General features: G+C 41.4%; 1 protein-coding gene and 1 long non-coding RNA gene across 2 annotated transcripts in view; one reads left to right on the forward strand and one right to left on the reverse strand.

Moving 5' to 3' along the window:
- LOC308473120 (monofunctional C1-tetrahydrofolate synthase, mitochondrial-like) overlaps nt 1-25,750 on the forward strand; it is a 120,168-nt gene that overhangs the window by 78,430 nt on the left and 15,988 nt on the right. The window contains exons 25-26 of the mRNA XM_080998430.1: nt 13,956-14,063; nt 14,468-14,620. Of these exons, the coding sequence (XP_080854556.1) occupies nt 13,956-14,063; nt 14,468-14,620 (261 nt within the window). The remainder of the gene's footprint in view (nt 1-13,955; nt 14,064-14,467; nt 14,621-25,750) is intronic.
- Nucleotides 6,161-25,750, reverse strand: part of LOC308473123 — an 80,816-nt gene continuing 61,226 nt past the window's right edge. The window contains exons 7-11 of the long non-coding RNA XR_013983915.1: nt 20,278-20,458; nt 14,507-14,691; nt 13,475-13,542; nt 12,902-13,022; nt 6,161-7,843 (exon numbers count right to left, since the gene is read on the reverse strand). This is a non-coding gene — a long non-coding RNA (uncharacterized lncRNA). The remainder of the gene's footprint in view (nt 7,844-12,901; nt 13,023-13,474; nt 13,543-14,506; nt 14,692-20,277; nt 20,459-25,750) is intronic.

The raw sequence follows: 25,750 nt of genomic DNA on the forward strand, positions 1-25,750 counted from the left end.
AGAAAACATGACACAAGCCGTCTCTCACCACATCAACTTGGGTGAAGACAGACATAATTAAAAAGAGAGCCTGCAGCATGTCCCTCAGCAATGGAATGAGCCTAGCTTTTTCCTCACTTCACAATTTGATTGACAGACATGCATACCAGTAAATCAAATGCTGGTTCCTCTGTGAGTCTCGCTCTGCCTTCACGCTTCAGGCAGGCACTTTGTTTTTTAAAGGCTGCATGTACATGTATATAGGAACATAGCTGCCTTATATGAAGTCAGACCATTGGTCTGTCTACCTCAGTATTGTCCTCATTGACAGGCTGTGGCTCTCCAAAACTTTAGACAGGGAGCCTTTCCCAGTCCTGTTGAAGGTGCCAGACACTGAGCCTGGGACCTTCTGCATGCAAACCAGATGCTCTACCATTGAGCTATGGCCCTTCTCCAAATGAGACAGCTTGTTTTTTGCTTTATTAATTTGATAGAAAAAAGTATAGAACAACTTGGACACCTGCCAATCAGAGTTGTGCAGAACCGAGTTCTACAAAGTTGCATAATTTCTCTCCCCCCCCCCCTTGAGAATGTTTATACTGAACACAGGGAGTCTGCTTCTAAACGTGGGTCTCTGCTTCAAAAATATTTCATCTCTTTTATTTATTTCAGTTGATTTAAATTTATATTATTTGAGTTGCTGGAACCTTCCCTAGGACTTTAGGATGAAAGGTGGACAAAAATAATAATAATCTAATACAGTCATACAGTGGTACCTCTGATTACGTACTTAATTTGCTCCAGAGGTCCGTACTTAACTTGAAACTGCTCTTAACCTGAAGCACCACTTTAGCTAATGGGGCCTCCCACTGCTGCCGCACCGCCAGAGCACGATTTCTGTTCTCATCCTGAAGCAAAGTTCTTAACCCGAGGTACTATTTCTGGGTTAGCGGAGTCTGTAACCTGAAGCGTACGTAACCCAAGGTACTACTGTACCTTGGATCTCAAACGCCTTGGATCCTGAACAAATTGGCTCCCGAACAATCGAAACCCGGAAGTGAGTGTTCCAGTTTTTGAATGATTTCATAGAATCATAGAATCATAGAGTTGGAAGAGACCACAAGGGCCATCAAGTCCAACCCCCTGCCAAGCAGGAAACACCATCAGAGCACTCCTGACATATGGTTGTCAAGCCTCTGCTTAAAGAGCTCCAAAGAAGGAGACTCCACCACACTCCTTGGCAGCAAATTCCACTGTCGAACAGCTCTTACTGTCGGGAAGTTCTTCCTAATGTTTAGGTGGAACCTTCTTTCTTGTAGTTTGGATCCATTGCTCCGTGTCCACTTCTCTGGAGCAGCAGAAAACAACCTTTTTCCCTCCTCTATGTGACATCCTTTTATATATTTGAACATGGCTATCATATCACCCCTTAACCTCCTCTTCTCCAGGCTAAACATGCCCAGCTCCCTTAGCCGTTCCTCATAAGGCATCGTTTCCAGGCCTTTGACCATTTTGGTTGCCCTCCTCTGGACACGTTCCAGTTTGTCAGTGTCCTTCTTGAACTGTGCTGCCCAGAACTGGACACAGTACTCCAGGTGAGGTCTGACCAGAGCGGAATACAGTGGCACTATTACTTCCCTTGATCTAGATGCTATACTCCTATTGATGCAGCCCAGAATTGCATTGGCTTTCTTAGCTGCCGCGTCACACTGTTGGCTCATGTCAAGTTTGTGGTCAACCAAGACTCCTAGATCCTTTTCACATGTACTGCTCTCAAGCCAGGTGTCCCCCATCTTGTATTTGTGCCTCTCATTTTTTTTGCCCAAGTGCAATACTTTACATTTCTCCCTGTTAAAATTCATCTTGTTTGTTTTTGCCCAGTTCTCTAATCTGTCAAGGTCGTTTTGAAGTGTGATCCTGTCCTCTGGGGTGTTAGCCACCCCTCCCAGTTTGGTGTCATCTGCAAATTGGATCAGGATGCCCTTGAGTCCATCATCCAAGTCGTTGATAAAGATGTTGAATAAGACCGGGCCCAAGACAGAACCCTGTGGCACCCCACTAGTCACTCTTTTCCAGGATGAAGAGGAACCATTGATGAGCACCCTTTGGGGTCAGTCAGCCAGTTACAAATCCACTGAGTGGTAGCATAGTCAAGACCACATTTTACCAGCTTCTTTACAAGAATATCATGGGGCACCTTGTCAAATGCCTTGCTGAAATCAAGGTAGGCTACATCCACTGCGTTCCCTTCATCTACCAGGCTTGTAATTCTGTCAAAAAACAAGATCAGATTAGTCTGACATGACTTATTTTTCAGAAATCCATGCTGACTATTGGTGATCACAGCATTCCTTTCTAGGTGCTCACAGACTGTTTGCTTAATGATCTGCTCCAGAATCTTCCCTGGTATTGATGTCAGACTGACTGGGCGGTAATTATTTGGGTCGTCTCTTTTCCCCTTTTTGAAAATAGGGACAACATTTGCCCTCCTCCAGTCTGCCGGGACTTCGCCTGTTCTCCAGGAATTCTCAAAGATGACTGCCAGTGGTTCTGAGATCACATCTGCCAGTTCTTTTTCGGTAGCCAAACATCCGGCATGGTTTCCGCAGCCTCTGATTGGCTGCAGGACGCGCCTTCAGCCAATCGAAAGCTGCGCCTTGGTTTTCGAACAGTTCCGGGAGTCGAATGGACTCCCGGAACGCATTCTGTTCGAGAACCAAGGTACAACTCTAGTAACAACACTGAAGCAGTTTCAAATACAGTACAGATGCAGGGTTTGTAGATCAAGAGCCAAACCCCGATGGACATAAGGATTTCTGACAACCCTGAAATCACTGGGTTGAATGATTTAAACTGCTTTTAGAATGCTTTTTTAAATGCTTGTTATTATTATTCATGAACCACTTTGCTAATGGAAACGATTCAAGTAGTTTTCCAGACACACTGGAAATACTAAAACCATTTAAATTAAGCACAATCAATAAAAAACATAAAACACACATCTATACAAATAAAAAAGAGTGGTTTTGTAGATGCTGGCCCACTATATGTGGCCACAAACCCTTCAAACTGAGGGCCAAAAGCCTGTGGGAAACTGGAAGGTTTTTGCCTGGCCGTATTAGTGATATGGCCTCATCCAAGAGAAAGGGTAAGATATAAATTTCATCAATAATCAATAATGGTGTTGTAGATTTGGGAGGAGGACCCCCTTAAAACCTAGAAATTAATAAATGCTAGGATTTTGATCAGGTTTAAGGTGCTGGTTTTGACCTTTAAAGCCCTATGCGGCCTAGGACCCATGTACCTACAGGACTGCCTCTCTTGGTATGCCCTGCGGAGGACCTTAAGGTCCACAAATAACAACACTTTGGAGGTCCCGAGCCTCAAGGAGGTTAGATTGGTTTCAGCTAGGGCCAGGGCCTTTTCAGCACTGGCCCCGACATGGTGGAACGCTCTGTCACAAGAGACTAGGGCCCTGCGGGACTTGACATCTTTCCGCAGGGCCTGCAAGACAGAGCTGTTCCACCTGGCCTTTGGTTTGGACTCAGTCTGACACTTATGTTTCCCTCCCCTTATGGTCTTGATTTATCAGCTATTTTAAAATGAGGCTGCATTTTAGATTGCATTTTAACCTGTATTTTAAATGGGATTTCCACCCCCCTCTTTTTCCCCTATTATGTTTTTACTGTGATTTTATTGGTGTTGGCCGCCCTGAGCCCGGCTCTGGCCGGGGAGAGCAGGGTATAAATAAAAGTTGTTGTTGTTCTTATTTGGGATATGACGGGAGAATACAAACTGCAGAGGAATTCATGGGCTAACCTATGCAAAACGGAGTGGCCAAGCTAGGGCCATTAAGAAACACCCATCTGTTTTATTTATTTATTTATAGACATTTATAGCCCATCCTTCACCACGTGGTCCGAGGACTGAATTCTCCTTCCTCTTGCATTGGCTTTGGTACTTGTATTAAGCCATAGTCCCCTGTGACATCCATACCAGGGAATTCTGGCTTGATCTCAGTTAACTAATCAGGATATTAAGTCAGCATCCGACATTGCTGGAATTATAGTTATGTGTTTGGCTGTGACCCAAGGATGTTATTTTATGCTTGTGCACTGAGGTTTTGGTCCTTATAGAGCAGGGATAGCCAACGTGGTGCTTCCAAATGTTATTGGACTACAACACCTATCACTCCTTGCTATTGGCCTTGCTGGTGGGGGCTGATGGGAGTTGTAATCCAACGTCTGGAGGGCACAACATTGGCTACCCCGTTACAGAGGTTGCTCATGGATAGTCACAGTGGGGAGACAAATAAAGCTTCTTTGCTCCTCTTTGCTCCTTCAAACCATATTAATTTGAAGTGTAGGCCACCCTGCTTCTTCCCCCCCCCCTCCAAGGAATCACATCTGTCAGCATGGCACTTGAAAGCATTCATAAATACAGTGAAGTGTACAATACCCCCTAATGTGCGTTTCTTTCAAACAAAATCTGGATGTGCTTTTTGCCTGATCTTTTTTTTTTTTAAGTGATGAGTTTGAAAGCTAGCTTTGTCCCTTTCTTATTCACACACTCCGCCCATCCCACGTGACAGCATGGCACTTTTAATATTTGTTTTTATTAAATATTTTCCGTTCCTTTCATGTTCTCAAACATGGGGCGGGAAGTGGCTCCATGTTGGGAAGATGAAAACAAATCTCGTATGGCCACAGATGGAGGTGTAGATTCGCATAACAGTTTCAACTTTTAAGTGAACATTTTCTTCCATACATTAGGCCGCCAATTCTGTCCTACAGCAATCTAGCTAAGGAGGGTGCTTTGAGTTTAGGAATTGCCCTCTGTCATCCACTGAACTTGTGGAATCAAAAGAGAAGGCTGAAATTACAAACAGATTTAGGAAAGGGTAATGGGAACGGAACAAGAAAAAGTAATGAAAGATGAAATGTGCAGAGTCAGCTGCTATTTTAGCACCAAGCCATATTAATCCAAAGCACCTTGAAGTATGCATTTTGTCTTGGCTGTGTTCCTCACAATAGATTTGAGGAAGATATAGATGGCTTCATTTAGCTGGGGCTTGGTTATTTATTATTTCTCCCAGTCTGTGTAGAAATGAAGAAGTACTGATCCCTAAGCTAAAGGCTATTATATATATATATACTGAATATGAAAATATTACTAATAACAAATCCAAAGATTTATTCTCATGATGTTAAAAGATTAAAAACAAAACAGAAGGCTTATTTTAAATCTTTTTAATCACATGACACTGAACACAGGTCGCATTATGAGGTTATGCAGACATTGCTCCCCACACATGCTTCTGCCCATGGTTCCTTGTTTCTGTCTTGCTCCATGGTGTATAAAAGCTGAGACAGAAGATATTTCTGTAGCTGAAAACAAATGTCTATTCACTTTGTACACATGGAATGGTATTCAGTTAGGTACTCAGGGTAGATCCACTGATATTAATGGACCTAACTTAGTCATCTTAGTCATCAATTTCAGTGGGTCTACTCTGAGTAAAAATCAAACACCACCCATGAGAAGAGGAGTGGGAAAGCATGAGTATGTAAAGGAATGTATGGGAGGGGGACAACATTCAAGCAGCCACTCTGACAGAGTGTTGTAACATTTGAAAGTGCGAGGTTTCTCTTTCGTACATATTGGGAATAAAAAATCTTTCCTCTCTCTTTTTGTGAGTGAAACTGTGAGCCACGCTTTAACTTTAGCTTTATGTGAGACTTTAGCTGAATGTGAGATCAGATAAAATTGCCCCATAGCCAAGGATGAGCTGATCACCAACTTTCCCTGGTTTTAGCTAAAGGTGAATTATTAAGGATAAACGTGTCTTCATAGGCACCTCTCCCAGAGTGAATTTTCCCCAAAATAACAAAATTGCAGCTGATATTTTTCAACACGATTTTCATTGTTACTTCACTGATGAAAGTGATTTACTGTCACTTTTTGCATCCTAAGTTGTTGCTTAGGATGTAATCAAGGGGTAAATTCTGTACATTGATCCAACAGCTGGCAGTTTTGAATGAGCATATTTCAACACTCTGCATACACATGGGAAGAAACACATGAGTTATACTGTTCTTAAAGTATTAGTCTCAGTCAGGCTACGTGCTTCATAGGAAAACTGGAAGGGATCTGTTGTTCCTCAAAGCAGCACCAGACCTACTGAGGCATAGGCAAATATGCTTGTAATTTGACCCTCATGGTACCTTGTGTCATGTTCAATATAAGCTTACATTGACAGTTTCGTAGTATAGATTTCACAAAACACTTCCACTGGAAGAAAGGCCCTGGTATTTTGCTACAAATAAATTTATACAACACTTAAAAACCACAGCACAGTTTCCGAAATTAAGGAATTAATAATGAAAAAGTCTGTTATTCTTCTGTCATATTTCCAACAGTACAAAACTTGCATCAAACCACATTGAGATATACTTTTCGGAGACTCTTTAAGCAGCCCTAGTGTATTAAAATATATTCTGTCAGTTTAATTTGTCCAGCTCCTTTGAATAGCACTCCTCACATACTGGACATATACTGGCAACTTTATTTTGTCCAATGTAGGGATGAATAGTATAAGTAGTAGCCATTGTGTTACACAGCAAATTCTTATGTAAGCAGCTCTTTGAAACAAGATAGAATACATTCTACACAGGGAGAATACTATACCTGGGTCCTTTGGGGTGTACAGCTGTTACCTATCACCATAGTAAATTCTGTATTGCATGTAGATAGCATATTTCTCCTGGGCTTCCAGTCTGATAGTATAACATATAATCTGGACCTCACAAAATGTCCCAGGGCAGGGCAGGTACTTTTCTTTTTAGGATACCCATCCACTCACTATAGGATATAAACATCCTGAACTGCAAAGCTTTCATTAATTTCATTCACAACATCATCACCTGTGTAAAGAGTCTGAGAATGGGAGAACAGGCCACGGCTGGCTGAATCGCTTCCCACCTCTGGGCTGAAGCACACCTGATCCCGATGGTCAGGATGCATGTGTTCCATTTTCACCATGAATCTGAAGGGAGCTGTGCCATGTGGTCAATGTCAGATTTAAGCACCACTATACCCAGGTTCAGATTAGGTCCAACTGAACTGAATGCTGCAGGATCTTTCAAGAAGTGTCATGTGAAAGACTGACAGTTTTGCATAACATTTTTAGTTGTTGTTGTTTTTTTTAGTTACCCCAATTGATTTCAGGATACAATGTACTGAATCATAATAAATGTTTGGTTTTAAAACACACATTTACTATAGCAAAGTAGACAGTGGATTTGTCTAGTCATGGAAGTCTTGCAAGTGACTTAGACCAGGTCCACCCAACATGAAGTCAATGCTTATTCCAGTTATGAAATATGGCTGCTATATCTTTGTGTTCATCTCTGTGGCTGTTGTGGGCTTGAAAGCTCACAGGGTGATAAAAAGGGGAGCCAAAAAGCAGAGGTGGAGCAAGGTGGGTGCGGACCGCCCCGGGTGTCATCCTGAGGTGGGTGACATTGCCACCGCCCCGGGACGCTTACCGTGGGCAGCGCACACACCCACACCCCGGATGCGCATCCCCGGCGCCGCTCGCCGCTGCAGGTGCCAGAGCAGTTAGCTCTGCCACTGCTGAAAAGCACTCTTGCCAGCCTGGTTCTGTTTCACTAAAACACTACTTTTACGCTTGCAGAAGAGTCTAAAGCCTTAATCCAGAATTTATAAACTGTTGTAGCTGAACAGCATCTCACAGTTTTCAGTCACGGGGTACATTCACACATGCTGCTGCTGCCTTTGGGTCAGCTTTGTACAGAAAATGATTTTTTCTGGTCCACAGCTGTGGTGGGCTTCTGAGGGAAGGCTGAGTATAAAACATTGTAACACAAGTAAATATTGTAAAGGTTCATATTCACAATGGACAGAGAATTCTGTTAGACTGTAATAGAAAGGGTAAGTTTTGTTTTACATTTTTTAGTTGTAAATTGTGCCCAACTGGTTACAGTTGCTGAAGGTACACATCATAACCTCACTTCCAAATTCTTTGGCTTAAGGCCAAATGAAGAACAGTTTTGTAGCATGTTTATCTTCAACCAGACCTTTGGTTGATTAATATTCTATGTCGTTTAAAATGTGTTTGTGTGTGTGGGGGGGTATTGGTTTGTTTTGTTCTTGATCTTGTTTTTAAAAAATGTAGTTTGTGTTTTTATTTTGTATTTTTATGTTGTGAGCTGCCTGGGATTTTTGAATGAAGGGCAGTATACAAATTTAATAAAATAATAATAAATAACAATGATTCCGTGCAGAAATGTCCTGCAGGCTTAATTGAAAGAAACGATGTTTGGATGCTTAAATATTTGAATTTAACTCAAAGAGCATGTAAACTTTTTCTTATGGGCAAAGATTGTAAAATATCATAGTCTCCAAGCAGCATAGAGGTAGGGGGCGTTATGAAAAGTTTTTGTTGTGTTGGGACTTGATAGTTTATAGTTTTGTTTTAAAACTGGTGGTGCTCACCATCTCTTTAAAAACAAACTGCAAAATGTATTTCTGTGGACATTAAATATAAGGCCAATTTTTATCAGCACAGTCTGACTCCAATTACTAGGTCATATGTTCAGTAACATTTTGTTTTGTTTTAAATGAATTGGTCTTGAGTGATGCTAGCAATTTGTACTGATCTGACTGCCTGTTCTGTTCACGTTATTTAATTTGTTGCTCATGCTGTTTACAGTCAGTAGCTGGTGCCACAGAGCTGACTTTTAAGAGTCAGTTCTTTAACTAATCCTTGTTGGACAGGCACTTGTTTAGTTGAGGCTTATAACCTTTCACTGTTTATAAGCTTGGCAAACATAGCATCATTTGGCCCATTTTTCAGTACAGTGGTACCTCGGGTTGAGAACTTAATTCATTCTGGAGGTCCGTTCTTAACCTGAAACTGTACTTAACCTGAAGCACCACTTTAGCTAATTGGGCCTGCTGCTGCCGCCACGCTGCCGGAGCATGATTTCTGTTCTCATCCTGAAGCAAAGCTCTTAACCTGAGGCACTATTTCTGGGTTAGCGGAGTCTGTAACCTGAAGCGTATGTAACCTGAAGTGTCTGTAACCCGAGGTACCACTGTAGTGCATACCTGAAGCATGCTAGCATCAGCGACTTGAGCTTTAAGATGTTTTGCACTTCTTCAGTCCTATCTGATTCAGATTTTGCAAGATCTTCTCTCAAAGTGGCGTTTGTTTGAAACCACATAGCTGCAGTTGTCCATGCAACTCCAGCTGCAGCAGAGGGTTGTTTGCCTTTCTGTGATTCATATTCCTTACAGAGGTTTAGCAAGCCCTGTCATGTGGACTTGACTGTAATGTTGTCACTGATCACCATGGGTTTGGACCTAATGTTTTTCTAATTTAGATGCATCTTCATTGATACCCAACAGAAGGGACCGGAGTTCCCGGCTTCATTCATAGTGTATATAACCTTACTTAAGTTCAGTTCCTCCTATTTCTGACAGTTCCAGTTGTGAATCTGGCACCATGAGTCCCTGGGGTTTAAGGTCATATTCTGTACTGCCTGTGGCTAGTGATCCCTTGACCCAAATGCCGTCTATATTTGTGGGTGGAGATCCTTCAATCCTACTGCCATTTCTACCAGCTGGCAGCCCCTAGGCTTTATTTGCAGAAGAAGAAGCAGTATTCCTTAATCCTTAAGAGGTTTGTTTTCTGCATTGACATGTATTTTAGTATCATAAAGTTGATTAAAGTTATTGCCAAAGATGGTTTAAAAATTGGTAGGGCCATTAGGGCTATATAATGTGATTTTGGACCTGTATCTGACCTGTAGCTGAGTTGAGTTGTCCATCGCCCATTCAGATATTTTTTTTATTTGTTAACTTGTTCTGCTCTAAATATGTTATCATAGAGATTGGAATCAAATATAATTTAAGCCTAATCACCCTTATGTGACTACTTTTATCAAGAAGATTTTGGCAAATTTCTCATTTAAAAAAAAAAGATTTTGCAGAGTAGACAGTAGAGCAGCAAGGAACTCTGAACTACAAGTAGGAGCTTTCTGAGAAAAGACAGTGGAATGTTTTCTTTCCTTACAACTTTTCGTTCTTGGCTGTATCCAGAGCGCAATCAAAAGTTACATTAATGGGGATGTTTTGCATTTCTTCCCCTTCATTCGCAATGACAGCTGACATGGAGGTATTGTAACAAGAGTCACAATTTTACGATGGCAAACTCTGCCAGCTGGAATACTCTCCTTGGGTCCAGGTTGCCAGGATTTATATCCAAGCTATTCATGAGGTATTATCTCAGACATTCATTATATTGTACTGTACTTGATGGCATCCATGAAAACGCCTGAAATCCAGCATGTGACACCAGCCTATCCAGTTTAACCACAATAAGCACGTAACTTGTGATTCAAAAAATGTCTTGAGGCATGGATTTCATTAAGCACATTTCCTATAGTTACCATGTAAAGAACAAAGCTTACAAATGCCAGTTCTAGTTTATTCCCTGAGCTGGTTTTATTTGTGCTACTCATGGCTTGTTGTAGTCTCCACCGACAGATTTTATATTTACAAGTTAGATTTGTAAGGGCAGTCCAGGACCTCCAGACACACTGCCCAGGCATGGGCACTTTGGTGCTGCTCATGCAGCAAAAACAACACGGGAGGCAGCAGTCACGAGTGACTGGTCTCTGCAGCCACAGCAGGCGTTGTGATTCTCCAGTGATTTAACTTCATCCCTGGAAGTGCACTCCGTTGTCTTTCAAGAGAGAGATGTGGCAACAACAGATCTGTAAAAGTAGGGGCACTTTTCTGGTGTAGGAAGAAATACAATTATCCCATCTGGGACTGTGCTAAAATATATGGCCTAGAACTGGAGTAAGTAAAGAGCTAGTGGCGGAACAAGGTCAGGTGGTACCCAGTGCGGAAAATTTCTTGTCACCCCCCCCCCATTGATTTTTTTTGCCTGCAACATTGGTTTGACTTTATTTCACTTTTTTTGGCGGGGGGGACGAGGAGCCTGCCAGCCACCATACAGCTGAGGGCAAACCATTTCAGCAGCGGGAAGCCGTTGACTGTCACACAGCATTTTGTTGCCCTCCTCGGAGGTGACACCCACCTTGTGATGCCTCTGTAAAGAGCTAATCATTGTAGGAAGGCCCATCTGCCTCCCAGAGGCTGCATGGGGGAAAAGATCCCCCTGGTTGTTGTAGGTACTGTGACTGGCTGTAGTTTGAGGTTCTAGGCCTCAACTCTATATGAATAGTTGTTTAGTAAGAAGCAATGTGTCCTCTTACTGGAATCCCAAGAACACTTCTGACTCTATTACAACAGTGGTAACAATTACTGTATGTACGCTTTTATATGGGGATGCTGGTAAGATCTTTATCGGTAACTGATGAACTAGATTTTGTTGAGCCATATTTGTATCTGGCTATTTAGAAATGCAGGTGATAGTACTTAAAATGACATCAATTGCTTATTTTCAACACAAAAGCAGTACAATAAGATTATTATCAATAAGATACCTTAAGATCTTCAGGCAGACATAGGGTTAAGTATTAGGAGCAGTTTCTTAAAAGATATGGATTACAGAGGCTGAGATGAAATAGGGGACACATTTTACAAATATTTTTGTTCAGTAAAATAAGCCTTTTCACTTTTGGTTCCTTCCTGAACCCAATTACCTGCTGCTTCAGCATGATTTTGTTTGTTTAAAAAATTGCCCGTGACAGTGTTGTCATTTGACGTGTTAGATTTGCCTACAGGACAACCTCATAATTACTAGGGAAACTGATTTTTAACTCCTTCGCCTCCAAAGAAACAAACAAAAGAGCTAAAGTGAGAGCTGCCCACAATTAGGGTAGTTAAGCCAGTGTGCAAAAGGTCTGTTTCTGTGAAACATTTTGGGCTCCCCAAAGGTCCCTCTTAGAGCCCAGAGTGTTTACTTCCAAACACCTTGCTCAGCCCTAAAAAAAAAAAATAGATCAAGTTATTGGATTTAAAAGGGTCAATTTAAAGAATATTCTCAAACCTTGCATCTTTCAGCATACTTGAAAGTGACAACTCTTCCAAGAGACACAATTTCAAGTTCACAAAAGAAAAGGAAAATATTTCTGAGTGAGTTTAATTATCCTCCTCCTCTTAGAGCCAAAAAACGTAAGAAGTTAAGTGCATCTTTGCTTCAGAGCAAATTGCATCTGCTAGACTTGTGTGTTCCCTAATGGTATCAGAGCAGGAGTAGAGGAACAATTTAACCCTTTCCCTGCTCTTCTCCTGAGAAAATTCCTCTTCTGAAGCTGGTATTTGGTTTGGGGGAAATTCCTCATTGGCAGCAATGCTGACAATGGTCAATCCATTACCCTCGGCATTGCTGACAGGCCTTGCCAGCGTAGTGACACACAGCAGGTAAAGATAAACGGAGAGGATAGGATGTGAATGAAAAATGAACACAAAGAGGGGGAAATTATCTGATGCTTCCATGGGTATTTCTTTAAGCAATTTTGTGTTTTTTATTTGAATGCATGTTGGGGGGGGATTTCTCTGTTTGTTGAAAAGCAATGTGATAATGAGGTTTCTTCTCAAATTGGATAATGATCAGGTTAAGCCCTGTCATTTTACAGGAAAGCAATGAAGCATTATGTTTCTTTGGTACTTTTAATCGAAGGGATCCTGTAAGTGCTTTACAGGCATAAGTGCAGCAATCAAAGCTTGTGCAGCATGAGCTGGTCACAGTTTGATCAATGCACTATTGATTTCAAAGGCATCCTGCTGTAAAATCCCCTCTGCTATGAGGGTCAGGCTTTCACTATAGCGTCTCCTTAATCACGAAATGAAATGTAGCTGAGGTAACTGCTGTTACGTGGCCAGGGGGTGGGGAAAGAGGAGCCTTACTTGTGTTAACTCATACCTGTGTTCAGATTTTTCATTCATCCTTTTATCCTCTTTTCCTGTGGGGGTGGGTATTTATTCTCATTTCTATCCCAGTTCATTTCAAAGTGGTTGGCAAACTTGCAATAAAAAGGAAGTACCTATATAATAAAATACTATATATAGTTAAATATATATGAGTTAAAATTACCTTACACATGCTTAACCACAGCTGTTGTAAGCCAGTCTAGCTAAGAAGGCCTTACAGGCAACATTATAAGCAGAGGACAGTCTTCCCTTTAGAGGGCTGTCATGTCCCAAGTCCATTTTAAAGATGAACCATAAGAAGAAAGACCAGAGGCCTTGAAGTTTTTCACTTCTTCATAAACAATCTAGAGTTAGGAGTGAGTGAGGTGACCAAGTTTGTTGATGGTCCTACATTGTTCAGGGTCATTAAATCAACAAGAGACTGTGAAGAGTACTAGAAGAACCTCTCCAAACCCAATGAATTGGTGGACAAAATGGCAAATGCAAATCAGTGTAAAGTTATGCATGCCAGGGCAACAAGACTTAATTTCACATATATTCTTAAGGCGTTTGAACTGGTGGAGACTGACCTGGGATGAGACCTTGGGATTGTAGTAGTTAGTTTGATGAAGATGTCACCCCAGTGTGCAGCAGCTGTGGAAAAAAAGGCAAGTTCAGTGCTAGGGATCATTAGGAAATGATTTTCTGGAGTACAGTGGTTACTCTGGTTACGAACTTAATTAATTCCGGAGGTCTGTTCTTAACCTGAAACGTTCTTAACCTGAGGTACCACTTTAGCTAATGGGGCCTCCTGCTGCTGCTGGCGCGCAATTTCTGTTCTCATCCTGAGGTAAAGTTCTTAACCTGAGATACTACTTCTCAGTTAGTGGGGTCTGTAATCCGAAATGTTTGTAACCCAAGGTATCACTGTATTAGCATTGAATTATGCACATTTTCTTGGGCAATATAAAATGTTGAAATAATTATCTTGAAATAATTATCAGGAGAGTGTCTTAAGACTCTTAGCAATGTGCGTTAACATTTTGTCATCTTCTTTGTTTCCACAGCTTCCCATTGTTGAAAAAATAAGAATGATAGCACAGAAAATCTACGGAGCAGAGGATATAGAGCTGTCTCCTACAGCACAATCTCAGATAAATCGTTACACTCAACAGGTAAAAACAATAAAGGTGTATGCTGTGGGATATATTGTAGGGGGTCACTCCCCGCTGTTTTATAAATTGCATATAGATTTTTGGATGATGAATGAGAACTATCCAGTTTGTAGTGAGGGGTTCTAATGTTCTGGGTACAAGAAGTCCAGTTCATACAGTTCACTAGCATGAAAGCATGTGTGATGCAGCATGTGCATACACATTCATTGGGCCACAAAAAACTATGCATGGGCCCAAGTTCTTTTTGTATACTCCATTAATTTTTACTAGTCATAGAATTTAGCTATATTCATTGAAGAATGTTATTTTGGCACAGGATCTTGGAAGGCGTGTTGTTCCTTCATTACAGCGTACATACAAACTTGTAATCAAGTAATCTGTCCTTTCCATTTGTCATTTGTCAGGGATTTGGAAAACTCCCAATTTGTATGGCAAAAACTCACCTGTCCCTCTCTCACATGCCTGAGAAGAAAGGTGTTCCCACTGGCTTCATCCTGCCTATTAGTGATGTGAGAGCCAGTATTGGAGCTGGTTTCATTTACCCATTGGTGGGAACGGTGAGTAGGGTCCATTTCATTCTCAATCTGTGTCTTAGCTGTTATGCGCTTTGAAGATCTTCCTGGGAGCTCTGTGATATAAAGGAGTACAGAAATTCATAAAATATAAATAACAATACGACACCACTTACCAGAAATTGCCTTAACCTGCAAGTTACACCAGTACATTGTAATCTCAACGTATATGGACTAGGATCTAAAAAAGTGTAAATTTTGTTTCACAAACCCAAATAGGCTTTTTGACTTCAAATAGCAGTTACCAGATGCTGCTTTTGAAACTGTGGGGAGAGCAATTTCTGATGATGATGGTTATTATTATTATTATTATTATTATTAATACCCCACCCATCTGGCTGGGTTTCTCCAGCCACTTTGGGTGGCTTCCAGCAAAATATTAAAATACAATAATTCATCAAAGCTTCCCTAAACAGGGCTGCCTTCAGATGTCTTCTAAAAGTCAGATAGTTGTTTATTTCTTTGACATCTGATGGGAGGGCGTTCCACAGGGCATATAATAATAATTTATTTCCCAAGGATCAGTTGTAAAGGCAAGAATTCAGCTGGGCCAGCTCACAAGGCTTCTTTGTGGGATCCTGTCCATTTCTTTTAGCTTGAGAAAACTGCTCACGTAAGCTTTTCATCCTTTACAAAACATTTAGCATATATGTTCCCCTTTCAGACTGATCTTGATTGATTTATTTTTTATACATTTTAATGATACTGTTCCTTGGCACTGATTATTTCTAATTGGAAGACCTCTTATGTAGCTGTTCTAGAAATGGAACCCAGGCACCAAGCAAAAACGTAAAAAGAAAGTGCTCTTGTGGTGTTATCTCATTATCCCAGAGTACAAGCCGGCTTCCTCACATTAGCAACACATTGGGGAGTGACTGAGAGTATCTGACTTATTGTTCTGCATTACCAGTGAAAGGGAGCAAGGAAGGAAGTGATTCCTGACTAGATGTGTTTTTGGAGTTCAGGAAATTCTGTCATGAGGACTCTCTGGCCTTGGGGGGGTGCTTTCGATGTACACGATCAGGAAACATTCCTTTCACCACAAGCACAGTAAATTGTTAACATTTCCGCAGAGGGAGGTAATCCATAATGTGACTTGAGCCCTTTTGTGCACGCTTGGGAAATGTGTTCATGTTTCGTGGAATGTTATGAGCAAGTTGAAATGCTGAATTACTACTAAGCCTCACTGAAGTCACAGGGATATGAGCTGGCCAAGTCTAGCCCCTTCCATGCCCACACAATGCACTTTTGGCTGTCAGGCCTGCTTTTATAAGCTAGATGTGAGGAGGAATTAATGATATTCTGGTTGGCTACACATGCATATTCCTGTAATGCATAAATTTAAAGCAACCTATAATCTTGGAAGTTCCTTTATAATAAACTGTCCTTTATAATAAACAGTACTTGCTTTACTTCTTCCTGCAGTGGGAATTCTGTGCGCAATGGGGAAGTCTTCTTATGAAAAAAATGTACCAGGCTTTATCAGAGGAAGTAGGCAGTAAAACTGGGGGGGGGGGCTTTAATTAACACTGGCATGACTTTTATCTCTTCTCCCTTTGACCCTGATCGAGGCACTACCATATACTCGCAGGTGGACTGTTGAGATCATGGCTTGGCTATAGAGAGAACAGGCAGGAAGCCTTGTTGAGTGTGTTTAGGAAACTGGTGAGGTCATTGGTGAGTTATGCTTGGGTGGAGAATCACTGGATTCTCTAGTGCATGCAAACAGAGTCATCTCCGCCCAAAAGTTATTGCAGCTTTGTATTTTCCCACATTTTCTGTTAATCTGCTTTTGTGATGGTGGTGTATTCCATACAGTACAGTGGTGCCTCGCAAGACGAAATTAATTCGTTCCGCGAGTTTTGTCGTCTTGCGATTTTTTTCGTCTTGCGAAGCACGGTGTCGGGAAAGTTTTGGAAAAGCTTCAAAAATCACCAAAGTCTTTAAAAACCTCAAAAAAGGCTACCACACCACGTTCTATGAGTTGCTCCTCGAAGTCAAGTCGCAACTGTATTAACGGTGTTAAGAAAAAGGAAACAAACTTGCAAGACGTTTCCGTCTTGCGAAGCAAGCCCATAGGGAAAATCGTCTTGCGAAGCAGCTCAAAAAACAAAAAACCCTTTTGTCTAGCGAGTTTTTTGTCTTGCGAGGCATTCGTCTTGCGAGGTACCACTGTACTTAAGTATGCAACTTTGGCTTACTCTTGTGACAGCACTCATTAAAAGACAATGCAGGGCTGCATTCTGTATAGGGGCAAGATAAACATTTCACTGTACCAGCTTTTGAAGTCACTCTTATCAAGCCAGTTTTACATCTCTAGTTGGGAGGAACCCCAGGACAGATTTTGGGTGTGGAGAGGGAGGGGGAAGGTTCCACTGTGCAAGCCAGAGTGTTTGTGATAACAGGACAGCTTTGTTGCATACAACCCAAATATTTTATCAATAGGGAACCAATAAAATGCATTGCATTAAATTCTTAGTGCAATGAAATGTAGCTGCTTAAACTGTACACTGATGTTCCAGCACTTTAATGCTATTCTGGTTTTATAGTGAAGGTACACAAGGCCATAAACTTGTGGGAGCTAAGTAAGTCTGGTCAATGTTTGGATATCTGACTTTGGTTACCTAATGGAAGAAAGGCAAACTATAAATGTAATTAAAATTTTAAAAATAACTAAATATTAGGAGGCTGTTCATTGTACCCTACTTAGTCATGTTTTACTGACAGAAAAGGGCAAGGAATGGTTTTTTTAAAAAATGGTATTTCAGCTATCTATTTTCTCTTCAAATATTATCCATTAATGTTTACTGATGCATCAGTTTAGAATAGATTGTTTATTAGCCAAAGTATTAACTTTATTTGTTAAAACAGGAGAGAGAATCTGAGCACCTGCTGGTTAAAATGTTTCTATGTAATAATCTAAGGAGTGGAAAAGATTGCACCTTTTTGTTGCAAGTTTACTTAAGGGTTTCTCTGTTAAAGATCTTTCTTTTCAAAGCATGCCACCAAACATCTATATAGTGCAGAATACCAGGAGGACCCAGAGGTGACAAAGTCCCTTGCTTACCAGCCATGCAGTTTAAGTGCACACTCCACTGCCTACACTTTAATGCAAAAGACTGGCTCGGTAGTACACTGTGTATTGAATTCAACATAGCGCTAAGGTGATTGTTCAGTCAGGCAAGCATAACCCAACTGTTCTTGGGGTTCTCCTGACCCTCCACAGCAGATTTGGGAAGTGGGGGAGGGAGGGGGGCAAGTCCTGCTGTGCTAGGGGGGACTGTTGCGCTGGCTTCTACTAGTGCAATGATTTAGTTGAATATAGCCCTATGTTTTCACTATCGCTTTCTCAGTGTGCAATCTGATCAGATATCTCAACTTGCTTCCATGCTGCTTGCCCCAAAGTTGGTAACTGAGAACACATTGCTATAATGAGTGTGTGTGTCATTATTTTCCTCTTGAAAACTTGTCAGCTGAAAAACGTGCTCTGAATGACAAGATGTTCATTTGTGCACTTGAGAGAATTGGAAAAATTGAGGGGGAATTCTATAATTGGAGAAGTTGTATCGTTAGTTGTGTTTGGATGTGTGAAAACTTTCTCATAATAACCTTAAGCACAATGGTAAAGTAGGCTTTATTTCAGTATAATTGCATTATAAAGGTCATTTGCACTGAGTCCAATAGGAAAACAGTATTCTCATTTCCTGCTTTACATTCCAGACTACTTTCAGTTGATTCTGACAATTGGTTCTAATTATATAATGTGTTAGGGTAGCATACATGTTTATTATTTAATCGCCATGTGTACTGTACTATTCAGTGCAATATTTTTGCATATGTTGGGCTTTATTATACTGTATTGGTGTAGTAGATGGGAAAAAGTCCCACAGCTAGCTAGCAGCACTTTATAATATAATAACAATGCTTCCCACCCCCCACCCCGTAGCTGTTTTGGCAGCTGGTGGTAGTTTAATTTTGATAAGTTTGACATAAAGAATGGAATGTGTTCATTTTTGGAGGCCAGAAATATCAGAGGGAAAGTTTAAGGGGAAATGAGACAATGACACACTCCGATTTTGGGCACTGAAGTTTTGTTCATTCTCTCCTCCAGAACATTTTAAAATTCTTATTTACTGATGTGCAATGTACAATGTCTGTGGCAGCATGGGCTGCTCTGTTATTTGCAGTGCAAAAGCAACTTTGAACCAGAATTGCAGTGGAATTCGTTGACTATCCACAAGAATATGTCTAAATTAGAATGGGAGGAAGCCATCATGAGGAAGTAACAATATAGGCGGGGGAAGCATACTTTTAACATACTTGCCCTTTTAGAAAACCTGGCACCTTCATTATATACCTTTAGGCACTGGGCAAAAACTTTTCCTTTATAACCAGGCCTTTGGCCTTGAACTATCTGTGGCCTTTTAGAAGTGGGTGGGATGATGCTTTTAATGTACCTTTCTTGGTTTTCATGTATCTGTGGGATTGGGGGGCATTGTTTGCTTGTAAGTTGCTTTGGGTTGTCTTGAGCAAGAAAAAATGACTAACAAATGTAGTAATAATAATAATAATAATCCATCCTAATAGACCAGCCTCCACTGGTGTATATACTATTTTGCTATATACTATTTTGCCAGTTAATGGGACGCGGGTGGCGCTGTGGGTAAAAGCCTCAGCGCCTGGGACTTGCCGATCGAAAGGTTGGCGGTTTGAATCCCCATGGCGGGGTGCGCTCCCGTCGCTCGGTCCCAGCGCCTGCCAACCTAGCAGTTCGAAAGCACCCCCGGGTGCAAGTAGATAAACAGGGACCGCTTACTAGCGGGAAGGTAAACGGCGTTCCGTGTGCTGCGCTGGCTCGCCAGATGCAGCTTGTCACGCTGGCCACGTGACCCGGAAGTGTCTGCGGACAGCGCTGGCTCCCAGCCTCTAGAGTGAGATGAGCACACAACCCTAGAGTCTGTCAAGACTGGCCCGTACGGGCAGGGGTACCTTTACCTTTATTTTGCCAGTTAACCAATCCTAGCTGAATCATTTCCAAAGCTTCTCATCAGTGGCGTAGCGTGGGGGGGTGCAGGGGGGGCCGGCCGCACCAGGCGCAACATCTGGGGGGGGCGCTCGCACTCGCAGCTCTCTGCCCCTACCTGGCTCACTCACTCTCTCTCACTGCAGTGCTGGCTGTGCGAATCCGATCCGAGCCGCTGGGTCGCCGCCCACTGTGGAGGGGGTGGGTGCCAGGCGTGCGGTGCGGAGAGAGAGCGAGGGACTATCTGGGGGAGGGACAGTGCAGCGGTCGCCCAGCGCAGCGCTGAGCACGGGAGAGAACCACACCAGACCAGACCAGGCAGCAGCAAGAAGAAGCTGGCAGCGGCGGCAGGTTAGGGGTTAGGGGGCGCAAATTACTTGCCTTGCCCCAGGTTAGGGGGCGCAAATTACTTGCCTTGCCCCGGGTTAGGGGGCGCAAATTACTTGCCTTGCCCCGGGTGCTGACAACCCACGCTACGCCGCTGCTTCTCATACCCATGAGGTCTGGCTGCTTTATTATACTGATCATATCTTATTACTTGTTCTCCATTCTCTTACAGCCAGGAAAACTGTCAGCTCACATTCCTTATCTAATCCATTGCTAGAAAGTTTTGGCATGCCTTTGTACTGATGTGAAGGCTTTCCTTTCCTCAGGAGAGTCCCTCTTCTTGCTTTTTTCATTACTAGCCAGCCATCTTTGCTCTTATTCAGTTCACTCAGAAAGGAATGCAAGGAGGGAGTATTACAAAGTGGAAAGGGGCTAATTTCAGAGTTTCATGGAACTATCTGAAAAATAAATGCCTGTAGGAAGAAAATAAAATGTTAACCCTGGTTTATCATTTCCCACTTTAATATATAAAAATAAAAAAAAATCCTTCCAGTAGCACCTTTAAGACCAACTAAGTTAGTTCTTGGTATGAGCTTTCGTGTGCAAGTACACTTCTTCAGATACACTGAAACAGAAGTTGCCAGATCCTTCTATATAGTGATTATAGTGATTCACTATATAGAAGGATCTGGCAACTTCTGTTTCAGTGTATCTGAAGAAGTGTACTTGCACACGAAAGCTCATACCAAGAACTAACTTAGTTGGTCTTAAAGGTGCTACTGGAAGAATTTTTTTTTATTTTGACTATGTCAGACCAACACGGCTACCTATCTGTAACTAATATATAAAAGTGATTCTAATTCTGTTGTGCGGTAAGGTATTAGAACTTGTAGACCGTGGAGCTCCTGCTTCCATGTGGAGGTGCTTTTTGCTTGCACACCGTTGTGCTAGTTGTCTGTCACTATGACTGGACCAGGGCACAAATATTTTGCATATACTTGCTTAATTGTTGAACACTTTTCTGCCTTAAGTACTCTAAGCACAACTGCTTTCAGTAGATTAGGGCTTCATCTTTTAGTTTTTTGACTGCTTCTTAAAGAGTGTCAGCAGCTGGGAAAAGTAACCCAGCAGAATGAAGGAAAAACTATTCTGCTGCGCCTCAAATTTTTTATGAATTCCAGATAAGTTTACAATCATTATGAGATCTCTTCACTTTGTCAGAGTTCACTGATCATCTGGAAACTCTGCTTTCTTACGGTTTGAAGGCAGCTTTTTAGAGGGAAGAAACTGATGACAGAAATGATGCAACATATAGTCTGATATATTTTCAAAGATGTTGAGGTGCTATCAGCACACATCTTGGGTAGCTGTTTGAATGAGAATTTGGAAGATCATTTGGTGGCTTCGAAAATCTGATTGAACTAATGCTATATTTTGGCTCTGAAACTTGTCCTATTCATCATTTGAACACAAGCGTGATCAAAGCAAAAAGCTCTATTTCAAAACATTTTATATGTAACCATGATCTTCACTTTCATCACAACCAAACCAATTTAGTTCAGTAGCAGTTCTTTTGGGGGCGAGTGGAGGGGACCCATCTGTTTTAAATATTGATAACTAGATCAGGCATTGAGGGTCAGCATAGTCTATCATCTGCTTACTCCTATATCTTGGCTCACCAAGTTTAATCTTATGACCATGTTATGACATGCACAGATTACACAACCTCAAAACAATGGGGAGTTTCAGTTTGGTGAAAGGGTGAAACCATTTCTAAATATATTGGAAGTTGTCAGCACCACTAAGCTTACTCCTTTCCTTTGGATGCCAGACAGGGCATGGAAAGAAGGAAATTAAAGGACAGCAACTTCCTACATTTACCAAACCAACTGCTCACTACTGTTTATCCTGTTAGCCGCTCCAAGACTCCCCATGGCAACAACACTGGTGGCAAATTTGCCACAAGGATAGTGACACGTCTAGATAGGCAGGTTTGTAGCCACTGCTGCTGTTAAATCACTGATCAATCTGTTGTCTTGTGCATTCAGTCTCAACTCATCCCCAGTTGCTGCCTGACAGGTCAGGCTCTGCTTCATGTGCAGTGAATGTGTATTTTTGCCAGCTTGCTGCTGTTTCTACTCACTGCCACAATCCTTTTCTCCTTGCTGCAGCCAGACTTACAGTTGACCATCCAGCAATGGTTTTTGTAAGACTTTACACTTCGTTACCCAGAGGGAAAGCGTGAGCAAACACCACGGAGCAGCCACAGAAGGCTGGCAAAAATCACTGCTGGGTGGTTGAATGACAAGTCAATTGAGTCTGTTTGAAGGAAGGAGACTGGGGTGGTGGCAGCTGTTAATACTCTGCTTTGACTAGTCCACCCTCCCCCTCTAGGCAGTGAGAGGGGACGGGGGTGTCACATTTTAAGGTTCGCAGAGTGTGTCTTGCTTGAGTGCCCTAGCTTTTCAGGGTTAATTATGAGAGTGTACTTGTTGTTTGTCATTTTCCATTGTAATCCCTTAATCTCCAACAAATGACCCCCCCCTCTCTCTCTCTCTATATATATATATATGTCAGAATGAAAGTTCTAAAGGCTGACACAGTCCAGATGACATCCCAATATGGGGTCCATAAGAATTGTAATGAAGCTGTAGCTGTACTTTACAGTTCTTTCAATGGTGTTTTTTAAAACCAAAAAAAACCCCTTACAGTGATCTTGGGGGGAGTCTGAAGAGAAGATGTATTTGCAAATGTAGTAGAAACGAGGGAGAATGAGTGAGTTGTGCTTATCTTTGCACTGGACATAGGAAGATGGGCTTCCGGGAGACTCACACTAAAGTACCAGTCATTGCAGGCCATTAAATTCGGTGAGTTTCCATTATTAATACTTATCTCTTATTCAGCTGATCACATTATTACAGGTATCTGACATAGTCTGTAAAATGTTTTGGGTATCAATCATTAAATCAGATCATTTTATCTATGCTGTGCCTACAGATGTTGGCGTAGAGGCAAACCAGATCACGTTTCCTTCCTTTTTTGAGAGCATAAAGCCAAGAAGGAAGGGAGAGTCTCTTTAAACACTGATGTGGGTGAGAGGTGGTCTGACCTCAAAAGCAATTTCACCTGGCCCTTTATGACGCTAACATATTTTAATTAATCAATGCTAAAAAGAATTTCCAGTGTTTCACTTGTACAGAAAAGGGAAAGAGCTTTAAGTTGGTGGTTGACCACCTGCTTTGCACACAGGTGCCAGGGTCAGTCCACAGCATCTCCAGGTGAGGCAGGGAATATCCTGTCTGATACCCTGAAGAGCTGCTGCCATCAGCATAGACAATACTGAGTTGGATGCATCCGTGGTTGGACTCAGTATAAGACAGCTTCCTTATATTTCAGTCATACTTTCTTTCCCTACCCTTCAGGGCCTATGCATCTAACCAAATGTTCCTCCACTGCCCACTTTGCAATCACCATGTGCCTGGGATCCATAAAGAATGTTTTCTGTTGAAGCATACATTAAACACCCACACAGCTTCCTCACCTTACTGAACAGTAAGTTGGAAACCTAGGTGGCAGGCTAACTGATCCAGGGTGAGAGACTGGGAGAAGAAGTAGGTCCCCAGCTGGGAGATGGGAGGGTCTAACTCTCTGCATGCAGATAAATGACAGGATATATTTGCTATAAATATGGTATATGCCTTATAGGTATCCCGGCCCCCCTTTCTCTCCTTTCTGTTTTCTCTGGTTTTTTTATTTTGGCTTTTTAATATTCTTGTTCTGTAAACTAGTTTGATTCTTATGTATTTTATGTCAAAAAAATTCAATAAAAATATTCATAAAAAAGAAAAAGAAACTTAATGGTGGGGCCATTGGAATTTGGTGCTTGGAATTTGGAAGCATTTGTTTATCAGGAATATCTCCTTAGAGAAACGAAAGGAAGGAGCTGTAAGTGCATTAGAAATATTTTTTAAAACCCATGCTCTAAAGTTATCCAGAATGCAGGAATGCACCTCCTGAAAAGCAAAACAAAGCACAACAGATCAAAGGTGAATTTTAGTTGTGAAAGACTTGAGTCATGGGATACTTGAAGGAGATATAATTGAATGTTTATAACATTTATGTACTAGATCACATTCAGATTTGTCAGTTGATTTTCATTTCCGTGAAATGTCAGATGGTGTTTTTGTGCTCAGTTCTGGTCATGACACTTAAAAAAAAAAAAGACTAAAGTGGCTTTGGAAGAGAGCAAGGAAAAGGAGGAGGCAATTGGAATGCAAGGCATGCATGAAGATTATGACAACAGGTATGTTTAGGCTAGAAGAAAGAACGTTAAAAGTGAACAACAACCAGAAAACCTAAAATTCTGTATTAGAAGTACCTAAAGTATTATCTCATTTGGTTCCTTGGTTTGCTCTAAAACCTCTTAATGATGCATTTGTTTGTGTTTGGCCTTTGCAAGATGACTGTTGCAGAATGTTAATTCTCTACCATAATATCATTTTCCTGGCTTGGTAGCCAAATGACCTCCTAACATATTTTAGACTTCCTGCTTTAGCTGTAATTCAGTTTACTTCTCTATCTTTAGCGAGTTACTCCTCATGATTTGCTTTTCTGCTTTTTACTGTAGTTGGCAAAGAAAAACAATCAATGTGTCACATGGCACTGCTTAAGATGTAATCCTTCAGATATAAACAGAATAGAAAAGTAACTCCAGGTAATCTATCTCAGTAATTCAAGTAAGTAGCTAGCTTACGTTATACACTGTATAAAATTGATGCCACTACTGCTGCTACTACTAATGATAATAATAAATAAGAGAACAAACAATACATATTTAGAAAGGACATGTGTGTGTGTGTCTTTTTAAAAGTTCAACATATTATTAAATACAGTGTTATTAAAGGAGAAAGAAATGGACAGCTGTACAAATAACTTACATTTTACTAGTTGGCCATTTTAGTCCCTAAATGTTGATTAATCATTTAAATCTGATAAATACCATAAATATGTTTTTTGAAATGCAGCAGGTGCTGCTACAGTAGACTGCCTTGCCGTACACTTTCAGGTATCCAGAGATTGACCTGAGCAATTAATGATCAAGTTGCATTCTCACATGATACAAGCTCCCACTGATGCCTTACAGTATCCTCCCTCAAACATACCAATGCAGGATGTGATTTGGAGTGGTTCACAGTGTCAGGGGACTCCTAGTCTTGACTCTGAGATAAGAGTAGATATACCATTGATCTGGTACCTGACAGCAGAACCCAGATTCCACGTATGAAATCTAACTTTTACCATCAAAATTAGTTCTTCTTGATTTGATAGCATTCGCTGATTGTCTAGTTTGACAATGTCACTAACTTACGTTTGAATATCTAAATGTTCAGTTCACTAGTACTAGCTGATACTGTTTTACAATGTGGTTGCCACACCCTATAGTTTTTTGGTTCAGTCTAGTCTGTAAGTCACCGGCGTGTTCAGTGTTATGAAAGCAGGTTAGAAAGGACCAACCCCTTGCAATGCAGGAATCTTTCACCCAATTTTTTCACCCACAACCCTGAAATTAAGTCTCATGCTCAACCAACTGAGCTATCCCTCAGGTCACAATGTCGCATTAGGATCCTTTTATTCCAACAGGCTTCATGTGTGTGAAGTATTCCAGTAGTACCCTTGGATAAACCCCATTCATTTCTCTCCCATATACACACTGAGGTGGCTGCCCACGCAGTGCAGCCACAAGCAACAATAAGTTGTTTTTACAG

Source organism: Podarcis pityusensis (assembly GCF_964106645.2).
Source record: "Podarcis pityusensis genome assembly, chromosome: 3".
NCBI lineage: Eukaryota > Metazoa > Chordata > Lepidosauria > Squamata > Lacertidae > Podarcis > Podarcis pityusensis.